This window comes from Salvelinus fontinalis, chromosome 42 (assembly GCF_029448725.1).
Source record: "Salvelinus fontinalis isolate EN_2023a chromosome 42, ASM2944872v1, whole genome shotgun sequence".
NCBI lineage: Eukaryota > Metazoa > Chordata > Actinopteri > Salmoniformes > Salmonidae > Salvelinus > Salvelinus fontinalis.
The window spans coordinates 9,492,398-9,508,189 of record NC_074706.1 but is presented as its reverse complement, the minus strand read 5'-3'; the positions used below and the strand labels follow the sequence as shown (position 1 = coordinate 9,508,189).

At 44.7% G+C, this 15,792-nt stretch overlaps 1 protein-coding gene across 4 annotated transcripts in view; it reads right to left on the bottom strand.

Annotated features, from left to right (window-relative positions):
• The window catches only part of LOC129841318 (glycine receptor subunit alpha-3-like), a 109,273-nt gene that overhangs the window by 52,850 nt on the left and 40,631 nt on the right, over positions 1 to 15,792 (bottom strand). For 3 of the 4 annotated variants that reach the window (XM_055909533.1, XM_055909535.1, XM_055909532.1), the window contains exons 2-5: positions 15,642 to 15,772; positions 13,066 to 13,133; positions 6,186 to 6,409; positions 3,786 to 3,868 (exon numbers count right to left, since the gene is read on the bottom strand). In XM_055909533.1, the coding sequence (XP_055765508.1) occupies positions 3,786 to 3,868; positions 6,186 to 6,409; positions 13,066 to 13,133; positions 15,642 to 15,772 (506 nt within the window). The remainder of the gene's footprint in view (positions 1 to 3,785; positions 3,869 to 6,185; positions 6,410 to 13,065; positions 13,134 to 15,641; positions 15,773 to 15,792) is intronic. The other variant, XM_055909534.1, reaches the window with a different exon arrangement.

Sequence of the window (15,792 nt, the reverse complement as noted above, 5' to 3'; positions counted from 1 at the left end):
TAAATTAATCCACCCTCTGCCGCCCCTCTGAACATATTTAATTTGTAGGTAATGAAGGGAGACATAAAGGAGGGCTTCCTACTCGCTACCGGACATTGATTCCACTATGTCTCCCACATCTGGCCATGTATGCTAACCTCTGCCTATAAGTCAAATTATACGCTTTCCTCAACACAGTACCTTGCTAATTAAAAATAGAGTCAATTCAGAGTCAATTCACGTTCAGACCAAGTTATAGCACATCATACAGATTGTTAATACATTATTCGTATTATATCATATGTGCTCCCTCTGTATTTCTTCAATATATTCCTCAAGTCATTGACTCCAATTCATGCTGATTGGAGTGTTCCTACATTATCTTCCGTGGGTTAACGTGCTTGGTCTATCTGATCCAAGCCGTTCAGCGGCTGGCTGAGCAGAGCAGGCTTTAGTTTAGTGGGTCCGGCGTGTCCACTGCTGCTAGCTCTGTGGGAGTAAAGTGTTATCCTGTGACTGGCGTTACCACAGTCATGTTTTGACGAGAGAGCGAGAGAGCAAGGGGAGGGGAGTACAACAAACTCTCTGACACAGAGACAGAGATGTCCCGGCTAAAAGCCTCTGCAGCTGCGACACAGCAGCAATCGGCATGAATTATTTTGTGACACACTCGGGGCCTCTGTGCAAATGTAAGTATTTGCCAATTTGCTACATCTTTTAGTGGACAGCGGACACATCCAGTGCTGTGTCTCCTCAAGTCCACACATCTTTAACAAGGTGACAGAACACTTCCTTTACCCCATGTGGTAAAAGCTAATAGGGGAGTGTGCTGTCGAGAGATGGGGAACGCATGGCGATTGATGGTCCACATGGATTGATTTCTGCTGTGTAGGAACCCCACTCACAAATTGAGGCGGCTCATCTTGATGGATGGAGTGATTGGGACTTGAAAGTCACTTAAATGGACAAGTGCTATGGGTCAAAACTATGGTTAAGATTATGTAGTAATACTATGCGAAAGAAGTGTATATGAATTTTAATATCGATATACGCAGCTAGATATTGATGTTTTACTCAAGAACAATCTGAAGATTACCCCGTAAAATGTTCCAGTAATTATACTCCTTATATGCACATATTCAGCTGGCACTTGATATGCTTACACATGTCCTCCCTTATTAGAAGTGCAGACTTTTGCATATCTAAATATACACTGCTCAAAAAAATAAAGGGAACACGTAAATAACACAATGTAACTCAAAGTCAATCACAATTCTGTGAAATCAAACTGTCCACTTAGGAAGCAACACTGATTGACAATAAATTTCACATGCTGTTGTGCAAATGGAATAGACAAAAGGTGGAAATTATAGGCAATTAGCAAGACACCCCCAATAAAGGAATGGTTCTGCAGGTGGTGACCAAAGACCACTTCTCAGTTCCTATGCTTCCTGGCTGATGTTTTGGTCACTTTTGAATGCTGGCGGGGCTTTCACTCTAGTGGTAGCATGAGACGGAGTCTACAACCCACACAAGTGGCTCAGGTAGTGCAGTTCATCCAGGATGGCACATCAATGCGAACTGTGGCAAAAAGGTTTGCTGTGTCTGTCAGCGTAGTGTCCAGAGCATGCAGGCGCTACCAGGAGACAAGCCAGTACATCAGGAGACGTGGAGGAAGCCGTAGGAGGGCAACAACCCAGCAGCAGGACCGCTACCTCCGCCTTTGTGCAAGGATGTGCACTGCCAGCGCCCTGCAAAATGACCACCAGCAGGCCACAAATGTGCATGTGTCTGCTCAAACGGTCAGAAACAGACTCCATGAGGGTGGTATGAGGGCCCGAAGTCCACAGTTGGGGGTTGTGCTTACAGCCCAACACCGTGCAGGACGTTTGGCATTTGCCAGAGAACACCAAGATTGGCAAAATCGCCACTGGCGCCCTGTGCTCTTCACAGATGAAAGCAGGGTCACACTGAGCACATGAGCACATGTGACAGACGTGACAGAGTCTGGAGACGCCGTGGAGAATGTTCTGCTGCCTGCAACATCCTCCAGCATGACCGGTTTGGCGATGGGTCAGTCATGGTGTGGGGTGGCATTTCTTTGTGGGGCCGCACAGCCCTCCATGTGCTCGCCAGAGGTTGCCTGACTGCCATTAGGTACCGAGATGAGATCCTCAGACCCCTTGTGAGACCATATGCTGACACATGCACATTTGTGGCCTGCTGGAGGTCATTTTGCAGGGCTCTGGCAGTGCACCTCCTTGCACAAAGGCGGAGGTACAGGTCCTGCTGCTGGGTTGTTGCCCTCCTGCGGCCTCCTCCACGTCTCCTGATGTACTGGCCTGTCTCCTGGTAGCGCCTGCATGCTCTGGACACTACGCTGACAGACACAGCAAACCTTTTTGCCACAGTTCGCATTGATGTGCCATCCTGGATGAACTGCACTACCTGAGCCACTTGTGTGGGTTGTAGACTCCGTCTCATGCTACCACTAGAGTGAGAGCACCGCCAGCATTCAAAAGTGACCAAAACATCAGCCAGGAAGCATAGGAACTGAGAAGTGGTCTGTGGTCACCACCTGCAGAATCACTCCTGTTTTGGGGGGTGTCTTGTTAATTGCCTATAATTTCCACCTTTTGTCTATTCCATTTGCACAACAGCATGTGAAATTTATTGTCAATCAGTGTTGCTTCCGAAGTGGACAGTTTGATTTCACAGAAGTGTGATTGACTTGGAGTTACATTGTGTTGTTTAAGTGTTCCCTTTATTTTTTTGAGCAGTGTATGTTAATAACCCTCCACTAACAGCCTTCGTAGCCTTCATAGCCAATAACTACTGGTCTACTGGCCTGAATGAGTCCATTCCACAAGGCCATGGAGACAGTCCAGGCAGGAAGAGAGCCTAGAGTATTAGGTCAGTGGTGTGTGTGTGTGTGTGTGTGTGTGTGTGTGTGTGTGTGTGTGTGTGTGTGTGTGTGTGTGTGTGTGTGTGTGTGTGTGTGTGTGTGTGTGTGTGTGTGTGTGTGTGTGTGTGTGTGTGTGTGTGTGTGTAAGCGAGAGCCTACATTCATGCATCTGTGTGGTCACAAGAGGACATACCACCCACACTGGCATGGCAAGGCATTATTATCCTACCCAGGTAAACCCATGCCCACGCTCTCTCAACTGCAAATCTTATCATATTATTTTACCAGTGACCTCATTATTTTTGGAACTATAAAAAGCTCCCAACTGCCCGTCAGATGAAAAATTCAATCCGAACATTTTACGTAACAGGCTTTTGTCATTTTATTCCAAATATCCACGTCGGATACTGCAGTCACAGGGCTATAATGGGTGGATAATATACTAAATACTGCAGTACTATGACAGTAATTGTCACGACTTCCGCCAAAGTTGGCTCCCCTGCCTGTTCGGGCGGTGCTCGGCGGTCGTCGTCACCGTCCTACTAGCCGCCACCGATCCCTTTTTCGTTTGTCTGTTTGTTGTGTCTTATTAGTTTCACCGGTTTCTGTTTTCGGTTAATGAGCTTCCCTATATGTAGTAGGTAGACCCGCCCTTGTTTTGTGCGGGATTGTCTTTATGTTACGTGTGTGTGTTTTAGGTAGAGGTGTATTTATTTTCTAATTTACTTGGCACCCTGTGTTTTTGGGTTATTCAAGTTGTTCGCTGCTCCCTATATGTTTGGGCTCATTCATTTTGTGTGTGCTATAGTAAAGGAGCACTTTTCGCAATTGGAACTCTCTGCGTCTGATTCCTTCACCCACCTAGTCCCGCGTGACAGTAATACTATAGTGCTGTACTCACAGCTCTCTAGCTGCATGATACACGTCTGCACGTCCATGGGGAAGTTCTTCAGGTCCATCGGACAGGAAAGGGTTAATGTCAATCTGGAAAACAGACAATAGAAAATAAAAACATTTGAGTATACATCACAACTAGGTATCGTTTGACTTGAAAGGGGCTATACATTAGGCATTCATAACTACTTTGCATATTCATCACCATTATCACGTGCCTTATGAATGTGTTAAGTATGGGTTATGAATGTGTTTTGAAATCCTTTCTGTAGGTACCCATCACATTAGGTGGTAGCACATTTTCTGCTAAGGCCAGACAAAATTGATTCACTGTTTAATGGATTTTCCCCCCAGAAAAGTGAGGCGAGCAAGCAAATAAAAGAAAATAAAAAAATCATTAGGAGGATAAGGAATTACAGGACTTTACCACATTGTCCTAGGCTATATGGACATGAACAATACGCAAAATATTCAATTTCAGACTGATTATCAGTTTATCATTATTAATACACAAATTAACATTAATGAACAGTATTCACATAGGATGTATAATAGAATGCAATATTCTATCATATTCAAAACTTTATTTTTGAAAAATAATTTATGTATGAATGTTATATCAGTGCATTAAGCTGCTTAATTGTATAGCCTAACAAATTCAAAAATGATTAACAGTAAATAATTGTAATCAAATTAAAATGTTGATGCACAAATATGAGTTCATTACCTGAATACATCTCTATAGCCGAGGCGTTAACAAAATATTCCTACAAATATGATTAGGCCTCTCATAGACTAGGCCTTGTAGAACCAGGGTCAATCAAGTAAGGTCTGCCAAATGAATGTAGCAGTGGATAAAATACATAAATCCAGCCATACAGTATAACCTTTCATCATCATCATCAATAAAACATGGTGTTTATAACATGCACAATTAGAAGCATCAAGCTATATAGATCAAACGTGACTGAATTCGAGCCCAGTAACTTCTCACCGCATTCTCCTCCGATCGTCTCGTCTGGCTGCCACGAAAAGCCCCCACCTGCTGATGTGTGTGCGTGCCACTGGCGATGCGCTTTGCTCGACGTGCTAGCTGTTCTTGACGGCGCATCATCACTTCAAACGCATTCCGTCGTGGTGTTATCGGTTGGCCTACTACTTACTACTGGTAGTACCGGTAAAATGTAAGTTATAAATCGCAAATCACCATTCAGCTGACACACTTCGATTTCATCAATCATTTTGACTTCAATTCGGTTGTCCAAAATACTATCAGCTTGCACTGCGTCTTTGCTGATGAATGCCTTGATCTCCGGCTGCAATAACCATGAATTTAACCGACTGTTTGATTATGCTGAGGGACGTCCCACGTTTAACCTGGACACATAAGAAAGTGTGAAAGAAGAGAGAGAGAAAGAGAGAGGCAGAGAGAAGGATGGAGAGAGAGACATCCAGTTGGAGGAGAGGGAATGAAAGAATGAGAAAAAGGATAGAGACAAAACGAAGAAGGCTGACGGTTGCAGATTGGACATGTTTTAATTACGTCCTCCACCCCGGAGGCGCCAGGCTGCGGACGGACTCCATGGCCGATGGGATCCCTCCGCTCTGTCGTGTCATATCCTCTCAGCCTTCCATCACAGCTTTTCTACGGCCCCGCCACGTCACAACTCCATAACTCAACCCGACTGATGCCGTCGACTCAAGGCTTTCAACAATTCACCGCTCCGCCTTGAGATTTACACAACATTGTGACACCCCCCGCTTTGGCTTTTTGTTTAATGACAGAAGATGAGAAGTGATTGACGGTGTGGCAGAGCATTTTTGTCAGTACACTTTGAAAAAAGGGTTCCAAAAGAGTTCTTCAACTGTCCTCATAGGAGAACCCTTTTTAGTTCCAGATTCCAGGTAGCACTCTTTTGGGTTCCATGTAGCACCCTATGAGGAAAGCGTTCTACATAGAACTCAATAGGGTTCTACATGGAACCAACAGGGTCTTACCTGGAACCCCCAAAAATTGTTCAAAGGGTTCTCCTATGGGGACAGCTGATGAACCCTTTTAGATTCTAGATAGCACCTTTTATTCTAAAGTGTTGTGGATTGAATGTTTCGAGTTGGGATAAGACTCGGTGTGAGTTACGGGCCATTCAATGGGCCTATAGTCTGATTATGTGATTGATGTATCAACGTAAGATGCTCATTTGACGATGCTTAGGACGACCCCAGGACCACACCTCTTGAGGGTTTTTCACACTACTGAGCCGAACTGAGCTGAGCCAAACCAAGCTGTACTGAGCTAGCCTGGTAATGAATCCACCATAGTTGATGGAATTATCCGAGCCCAGTTTGGTTAAGTTAGGTATTATAATGCGAAAAGGGTGTTCGTGGGATCCATACTGTACACACTCACCGTATAGAATAGAGGACGTTGCCGTTCTTGAATATTCTTAACAGCTTGTTGTCTGTGGTGACTTCGTGGAAATGGGCTCCTTTCTCGTTGGCGAAGAACAAGTCAGGTTTCCAGATAGAGTCCAACATAGAGGGGTCCAGGTCCAGAGAACCGTCAGGGTACTCTGTGTACGCTAACCTGGGGTCGTTCCACTTTTGACGGAGGAAGATGTTCACTCTGTAGTCCTAGTGGATGGAGGGAGGGAGAGGGGAGAGGGAGCGAGAGGAGTAGGGAATTAGTGACAGGTTGTGATTTGCAGTGGACTGCAGGGTTTTAACATGGTACACTGAGCTACAGTACTGTGTCCTGCCCCTCTGCATTCATCACATTCCCCCAGAGGTCTGAGTTTTTAGGGTCCTCGTGGTCCTAGCTGATGCTCATGGAGCAGACACCAATGAACCAGGCATAGGGGCACCTACAGGGGCGCGAAGTCCGCATATGGTGGTGACACTTTGGGGACCCGAAGTCAGTACTGTATCCCCCCCTCTAAGGTCCCGGTGGTCCCTGCTGATGTTCAGAGAGCTGACATCAATGAACCAATGCAGAGAGGACCATGACGTCCCCATATGGTGGGGGCCCGGGGCGCGGATGCGTCGGATGCCTCTGGTGCTTCCAGGATCAACTCCCCTATTCTTTCAGTTCCTTTCCCTGTTCTCTGTGCTGCCGTCACTGTCACTTAGCCACACGCCACCGTGGCTTTCTAATAAAGCTGATGCTTTATAGGGATTTGCTTTCTTAAAAATGTCCCTTACATCTCTACGTCCGATCCCCATAGTCCATGTCGCAGTGTACGGCCCATGCCCTGTCCAGTTGAATTCATGTATAGTACTGCACAGGTTTTAGGTTCCATAGGGGGAAAAGCCCTGTCAAAAACGACATGCCCTAAAGGCCCTTCAGGTATACATTTTTTAATGAATGCTCCAACAATAAACATCTGTTTCAGCCTTTGTGCACTTTCAACTAGGTTATATATATATATATATATTTTAAATCAAACTTCATTTTAGGGGATACATCAATCTAAATCGCCTTTTTTTCTTACCAGTGTTGCTGAGCAAATACCAAGCTGTAATTAGATATCTCGTCTACCTCAGCCGGGTGAAAACGCAATACATTTTTTATTTGCTTCTATTAGATCTTTCATTAACATTTAGAGTAGATGTTACATAAAGTGCAGTGGAGAGAAAAGGACTGGCACATCCCATCTGAAGGCATCTGCTGTTCAGAGACAACGTCAGTACAGCAGCTCTCCTGCTATCAAACATATGGTGCCATATCACCATTAGCACTCATCACTTAAAAGGGAATGACAATATCTATCCACTTGAGCTCGTTCAGAGCTGAAAAGACAGACAAACCACTGGGAAAATTGGGATAGGTTTGATTAGGCATGATGGTGTTTGTTTTGTTCATGGTGTAGCCTGTGTAGTTGTTCGTTTTCATAATGGTTAACGTTAGGACTCGGCTAGGGAGAGCTGATCCCAAATCAGTTGCTAATGGTAGTTCCACAATGTGTACTCGTTCAGCAGCTGATCATGAATAATGACACTGAGCCTGCTCTCTCCCGCTCTCTGAGACAGACTGAACAGGGTAACACACCTCACATTTGGGTGTTCACTTTTCATTTAACTGACACTGGTGCTCGCGAAAAAGCTGTGCGATTTTCGTCGCTTATTCAAACATCCTTTTTTCTCTAATCTGTGATGGCGGACAGGGCCTCCAACCCATCTGGGAAATATCTAGCAGCGGTGATCCTCCCACATTTTTCTGCAATACTCCTGTCCATCTCTAGTCCTTCTTATAGAAACACACTAACATACTGTAGTCTATACAGGCACCTTGAGGTCCTATGGTAAACATACTGTAGTCTATACGGGCCCCTTGAGGTCCTATGGTTAACATACTGTAGTCTATACGGGCCCCTTGAGGTCCTATGGTAAACATACTGTAGTCTATACGGGCCCCTTGAGGTCCTATGGTAAACATACTGTAGTCTATACGGGCCCCTTGAGGTCCTATGGTAAACATACTGTAGTCTATACGGGCCCCTTGAGGTCCTATTGTATACTTGTCTGACATAACACTGACACAGTCTCCACTTTTGTTTCAGATGTTCTTCTAGAAATCCCATATAACTCTAGTCTACAACGTGACTGACTCTAGTCTACCATGTGACTGTGATTCTAGTCTACCTCATGACTCTAGTCTACCTTGTGACTCTAGCCTACCACGTGACTCTAGTCTACCACGTGACGATAGTCTACCACGTGACTCTAGTCTAACACGTGACTCTGTGACTCTAGTCTACCACGTGACTCTAGTCTACCACGTGATTCTAGTCTACCACGTGACTCTGTGACTCTAGTCTACCACATGACTCTATGGCTCTAGTCTACCACGTGACACTAGTCTACCATGTGACCATGTCACTCTAGTCTACCATGTGACCATGTACCATACCACTCTCGCCGCTTTAATAGACAAGGGCAAAACTAGAAGGAAGAAAACAGTCAACCCCTCTAGATAATTAGTCATCCTCCTGTCCTCCTGCACATGTTGCACATGTTGCTAGAAGTGGTCGAATCCAGAACTCAACTGATGATGCAAACCTCGACTTATGTAGTAGCATGACATCATATACACTGAGTGTACAAAACATTAGGAATGGCTTCCTATAATTGAGTTTTGCCCTCAGAACAGCCTCAATACGTCGGGGCATGGACTCTACAAGTTGTCAAAAGCGTTCCACAGGGATGCTGGCCCGTGTTGACTCCAATGCTTCCCACAGTTGTGTCAAGTTGGCTGGATGTCCTTTGGGTGGTGGACCATTCTTGGCACACATGTAAACTGTTGAGCGTGAAAAACCCAGCAGCGTTGCAGTTCTTGACACACTCAAACCGCTACGTCTGGCACCTACTACCATACCCCATTCAAAGACACTTAAATATGTTGTCTGGCCCATTCACCCTCTGAATGGCACACATACACAATCTATGTCTCAAGTCAAAAGAAAATCCTTCTTTAACCTGTCTCCTCCCCTTCATCTATACTGATTGGGGGATTTAACAAGTGACACCAATAAGGGATCAATAGCTTTGATCTGTATGCACCTGGTCAGTCTACTTGATGGAAAGAGTAGGTGTCCTTAATGTTTGTACACTCAGTGTGTGTTGTGTCCATGTGGTTGCTGCATGGTAAATGCTCTTAATAACCTCTAAGCCTTTGGAGGAAGGGGTTCTACTATTTCCTTTACTACTATAGCCCATAGAAACACATTGAGTAACACATTCAGAAATGGCAAAACAGAAAGTCAAAAAATACATAATAAGGAATAAGGTTTCAAAGTGTCTGTCCTACAGTATATCTAGAAGATAAGACAGCTCATGAAATATTGCTGTTTTTTGGACTGTGACAGAGTCTGGGGAGAGGCTCAGTGAGGCAGAGTAAACTTAGGTTTTATTCCATAATTGACCAACAGAAATGCTTACAAATAACAAAGGCTGTCTTAAACTGAGCCTTTCAGCCCCAACCTGTCTGCTGCTGTCTCCAGTCCTCTCCCTCACCCCCTCCTAAATTGGGAGCAACAGCAGCAGACTTATAAACTGTTGGGGCTGATTGTCCAGCCAATCACACACTTGATTGACTTATTACCCTCAGCTGGGCTCCATTAGCCTCCCAACAGGAAAGGCGAGGGCTTGTCTCCTCCACTGCCACATGGACACAGATGCGGAAGGCCGACATAAGCGGATGCAAAGGATTGAGACGCAGCCCATGCAAAAAACTGATATCTCTAGCTTGAACTGATGGCTTTGATGGGTATTTTTTGAATTATGTTACCTAGTTTGACGCACTGGTCCAACAGTAACACAGCCACCATCTTTAATGTGGTCACTACAGCTTGGTACTATAGGATTGACCACTGAGCTTCATTCTCAGATCTGATCTGTCAAACCAACCCTCGTTGGTAGAGATGAGAGGGGGAGGATGGACACACACACACACACACACACACACACACACACACACACACACACACACACACACACACACACACACACACACACACACACACACACACACACACACACACACACACACACACACACACACGCCATAGTAAATAAGAAGTGGCAGTGTGTAGCCTCCCCCGTTGTACTCTATGACACAATGTTTCCATCCATCACTGACAGCAGTTCAATCCCCATGTCAAAGCAGCTCTGTGCTATCAGAAGTCATGTCACAGTCAGAAAGGCTTGTCGTCTGGTCTGCTGCTTGCTGGGAAGGAATCAGAGCCGCACAGGGTCAGAGTCCTTTTCAAACCTAATCTAATCAAATCAGACCCAGAAAGGAATACATCACATCTTTGTATGTCTCTAACAGAATTCTCCAATCCACTCTGTCCCTGTAGCTCAAACAGACTTAACCCACCCACTCTCGGTCTGTCTCTGAATGAAACCTTTTCCCTGTGATGGGCCATGACGCCTTGCGGGTCAGGCCTTAGTGCTCTTCAGTAAAATAAAGAAATAAATCTCTCTCTCTCTCTCGCTCTCTCTCTCTCTGTTACATCTTCTCCCTGTGTGTGTGGAGGAGGACATATGGTGATGGTGGGAGTAGGGCTGCTGCTGCCCCTGAGGCTCTCTAATCCAGCGGTGACATACGGAGGAGAATGATCCCCCTCTCCTGTCTTTTGCTCTCTCAATTTTTTTTTCCTTTCTCTCCAGCATGGCTCCTTTGTCCTTCACTGCACATCCCCTCTTCCCCCACAGCCACACTGGACTGTGAAATCCCTCCATTTTCTGACTCTTTCCATCTCTTGCAGTTCCATGCTATCCCTCTTCAAAAATATTGGAGACCTCCACATCGTCCTCTTTCACCATCAGACTTATCACATCACTCCATCAATCCCAAATTATGCCTAATGCTAAGAAATTGAAGGATTTGTGTTCACTTCTGTTTTCTCACTTAGCTTCAGATGACTTCACCATCATTTGGCACCTTTGTACATCCATGAAGGGGTACTCATACAAACACCACATTATAAAAACTAAATCACTCATACGCATGTCACTTTCATTATAGACTTGCAAAACAGAGTCAAAGCCAGTGAGACAATTCTAATCCTTTATGGGTCGTAGTAAAAACATTTCCATCGACATCGACTCATAAGAAACTACCCAAAGCCCAAGAACTACTTCAAGACAATTTGTCTTTTAAATCATCTTTACGTCCAGCTTCACTGACCAAATTCCATTTGCGTGTATTGATTATTTCATCTAGAGGGAAAGATAGAGAGATCTCTACCTCTACAAACACCACTGGGTCTGTGGTTCCTAAGGCAGTTCTGTAATTGCTGAATGATTTGTGAGGTGCCTGCTGGTTGGGTATCTATAAAGCAGGAAGCCTCGCAGTGGTGTGTGTGTCCTGCTTGTCTCATCACTGGTAATGACTTGTAAGCCTGTGTGCCAGCTCCCTGAGCCTATGACTTATTCAGATCGGGACGGGGAGGCAGGCAACAGGGCTTTGTGTGTGTGTGTGTGTGTGTGTGTGTGTGTGTGTGTGTGTGTGTGTGTGTGTGTGTGTGTGTGTGTGTGTGTGTGTGTGTGTGTGTGTGTGTGTGTGTGTGTGTGTGTGTGTGTGTGAGTGAGTGAGTGACAAGTGGACGCGTCACTGCAAAGTTAGCGCTGGCAGACTGACGCAGATGCCCCCTCTTCACATCCGCTGTGTGTGGTGTGTGTGTGAGAGTGTGTGCATGCGTACCTATGCCATTGTGTCTGTGCCTTTCAGTAGTCATTCAAAGCCTTGCTCCAGGGGATCCATTGTCGAGTCCTTTAACTCCATTCCCCATCCAAACCCATCAACTTCATCTCTGATCCACGTCACAGACGCACGTTAAAATAAAACCTTCCTCTTTAAGGAACAACCTTTCCATCAGGCACGTTCATGATCTTATTCAAATAGTAAACACCCTCTTATAAAATGATATCTTATTCAGGGGGATGTTTATTGTTTCAGTAAAGTACCCTCACTAATAGCTTAATGGTGCTTATTTAATTCATCCGTTCAGTGGGAGAGGAAGGGAAGGGAAATGGATTCCTACGTAAGAGATTCTCCCCAGGAGAGAGTGGAGAAGAGGTCTGAGAGATGCTTGGCCCGGGAAACACGCTGCGTTATGATGTTTCCTTGTCCACATGATCAGTTTGTGTGTGTGTGTGTGTGCCCGGATGCGTGTGTGTGTGTGTGTGTGTGTGAGACAAAGTGAGAGTGTGTGTACTCTGTCCTGTAGCCTGCTCACTGACACTACCCTGGGAGACACATGCAGGACCTAATCCTGGGCTGGTAACACGCTGGCGCGCTACACACACACTACCCCATGTTACACACACACTACCCCATGTTACACACACACTACCCCATGTTACACACACACTACCCCATGTTACACACACACTGCCCCATGTTACACACACACTACCCCATGTTACACACACACTGCCCCATGTTACACACACACTATCCCATGTTACACACACACTACCCCATGTTACACACACACTACCCCATGTTACACACACACTGCCCCATGTTACACACACACTACCCCATGTTACACACACACTACCCCATGTTACACACACACTGCCCCATGTTACACACACACTACCCCATGTTACACACACACTACCCCATGTTACACACACACTACCCCCACCCTGTCACGTTGTTTGTCATCGTTTGGCAATGCTACCCTTTGCATTTCATTGACTTTCAAATATATGTGTTTGACATTGACTGGATTGAGGGCAGTAAATGTATTTATATGAATATATTAATATATACGTACCATTGTAGTCTCAGCTATGGAGCCAAAGCTGTTGATGAATATGTTGCATGATACGTTCACAGGAGGACCTAGACAGAGGAAAATAGCATTCGGAAATATGATATAGCTTCAAAGTAGGTTAAGACAGGTAGGCATAGAAATACATATACAGGGATTACTCAATGTCTTATAGAAACATGGTTCTTCACTTAAACCCATCCATGAATATTTAAAACTGTGGTTCCATCAATCCATGCCATGATGGCCTTATACATGATGCAATAGAATAGATCCTGCATAGCCTTGTAGCCCTGGAGGCATTCATATATCTTAATCTACTTCCAATTCTTGATAAATGATCCGTTTTTTCCCCTCAAAACAAAATACATGCCAACCCACAGATGTGGGATCTTAATTTGATCAGCTGTTGCAGGAAAACTTTCCCACAATGCAGAAAATGTAAAACTTGCAGTTATTCAAATGTCTTTTGTCCCTGCCAAGAAGTTTCCTTTCATTTGAAAGTTTGTTTCTTAAGTCCTTTGTTGTTATTGTAATTAATTATTTACAGTCATGTTTTTTTTTTCATCATATTTTAAATAACTTTCTCCTGTGTCACTTTACTTGGACTAAGAAAAGTCATCAGTCAAAAGGAGGGTGTCTTGTCCTGCTCCTGCATTTATCCCACTCATCAGCAACAGAGCATTGTGGTAGGTGCATGTCCGACATCAATTTGTGCGCAATTACAATTATAATTCAATATTACATTTCAGAAAATGTTTTGTAACAAACTATGGTGTAATGGAATGTAATGGAATGTTTTGCCTTGTGTTGTAGGTTGTGTGGGTTTTGACACATTATGTAGGTGTCCTAACCAGACATAAAATGCAATACATGTCACAACATAACTACAGTATGTGTCATGACAGTGTTATGACAAGTTATGTCAGCTGTTATGACATATTATGATATGGTTATGACCATGGGACAACATGTTATGACGCTGGGTGTCAAGTAAAGTGTTTACCAAAATGTCAGACTTGATTTTCCCTTAAGAAAAATGTATAAACCCCTACAAAAATGTCCATGAATTATAATCCACATTTCCTGTTGCTGCAGGATTATTTCCCGGCTGTAGCAAACTGACTCAAATTAAGATCCTACGTCTGTATCATTGACATCTGACAACATAACGTGCTTTTTACGACATTAGCAGTCATTTTCATTTCATAATTTCACATTTTTCCATTCAAGATGATTAGCATGTCTTAAGGACATATTCTCAAGTGCTTTCACTGTTGTATTATTGTACGTGACTGGCATAGAAACTCTGACCATGCTTTCTACACTACAATAGAAACAGCAATACACTTGGAGCAGCATGTACAGTGATGTCAGTAAGTGGTTAGTGCATGTAAAATAATACATGACAGGTATGTTTTTTCCTAGGAGTCTAGTTGTCAAGCAGAGCCGGGGGACCCGTATTCCCGTGGCTTTCTGCGTTCTGTGACTCTGTCATCGACAATGATGATAAAAGGAGAGATAAGGGAGAGTGTGGGTTTTTCACTTTGCTGTGTGTGTGTGTGTGTGTGTGTGTGTGTGTGTGTGTGTGTGTGTGTGTGTGTGTGTGTGTGTGTGTGTGTGTGTGTGTGTGTGTGTGTGTGTGTGTGTGTGTGTGTGTGTGTGTGTGTGTGTGTTTCTCTCTGCCGGTCCAACTGAACGCTCCACTGACCACTCCATCCCATTTCCCCTTCCTGCTCAAATGTGTGGATGGATGTGGCCACATGCGGCAACCACAACTGATTGATCACATACCCTGTGGATGGTCCAATTTTTCAGCTAAATCCCACCTTGATTGGCTAACAAACCCTTCTCTAGACCATGGCCTTATCACAAACATCCTATCATGAACACTTCCTTTACTCATTGTATTGAACATGGCCTCCATGATGTCAATCAGGACAGCTCAGAACAGAGTGTGATGGCAAGCTTTCGTGGACGGCCTTCTACTCCTACTTCTATTTGGGTAGTCACGGCAACTCCAATCTGACTCGTATTCCTGTGTTTGCCAAGATAGAAAGTGACAAACAGAAACAGAACGTGTCTTTTACTTCCAGACAGACCATTCTGTTAACTCCCATTCCGATGCCAGGCCTCTGCCATGAAGGACAGGGCCAGGGCTGGAGGCAATCGGTCCCTGGGCCTGGCCAGCAGTATGGTAAACACTAGAACCGATGGGACCTCTTGGCTAAACGGGTCAGTAAACACCGTCTGTTCTGACTGTTCTGTTCGTCTGTTCTGACTCCATTTTAGGAACTGTTCACTTCGGCCTCAGTCAGCAGCTAACAGCCACCTGACGTTGTGCTGTTGGATGTTACTTGTAATACGGTACATAATGAAAGGATTTTGGGGGTGATATGGGAACTTTATTCTGGAAAGTATTATTGTGGATATTCATGTATGTACGTCACATGAACCGAGGATGAACTGACTTGCTCATTGGGTAAAGAGGAAAGTTACATTTAATGTTTGGCCTGAATTTAACTTGTGACTGCCAGTTCTACTTTTGGCCAGAAACAAACTGTAGGCCTATACTGTACCTTTAAAGTAGGGCCTAATTCTGGCGTCGTAGCCTGAGGTTCTCCCCATGAGTTTGTCCAAGAAGTCAGAGGGTGACGGAGGATGCACTGCTCTCCCCCGAGGACTCTCTGGCTCTTTAGACGCCACCAGACTAAACGGATGGAGAGAGAG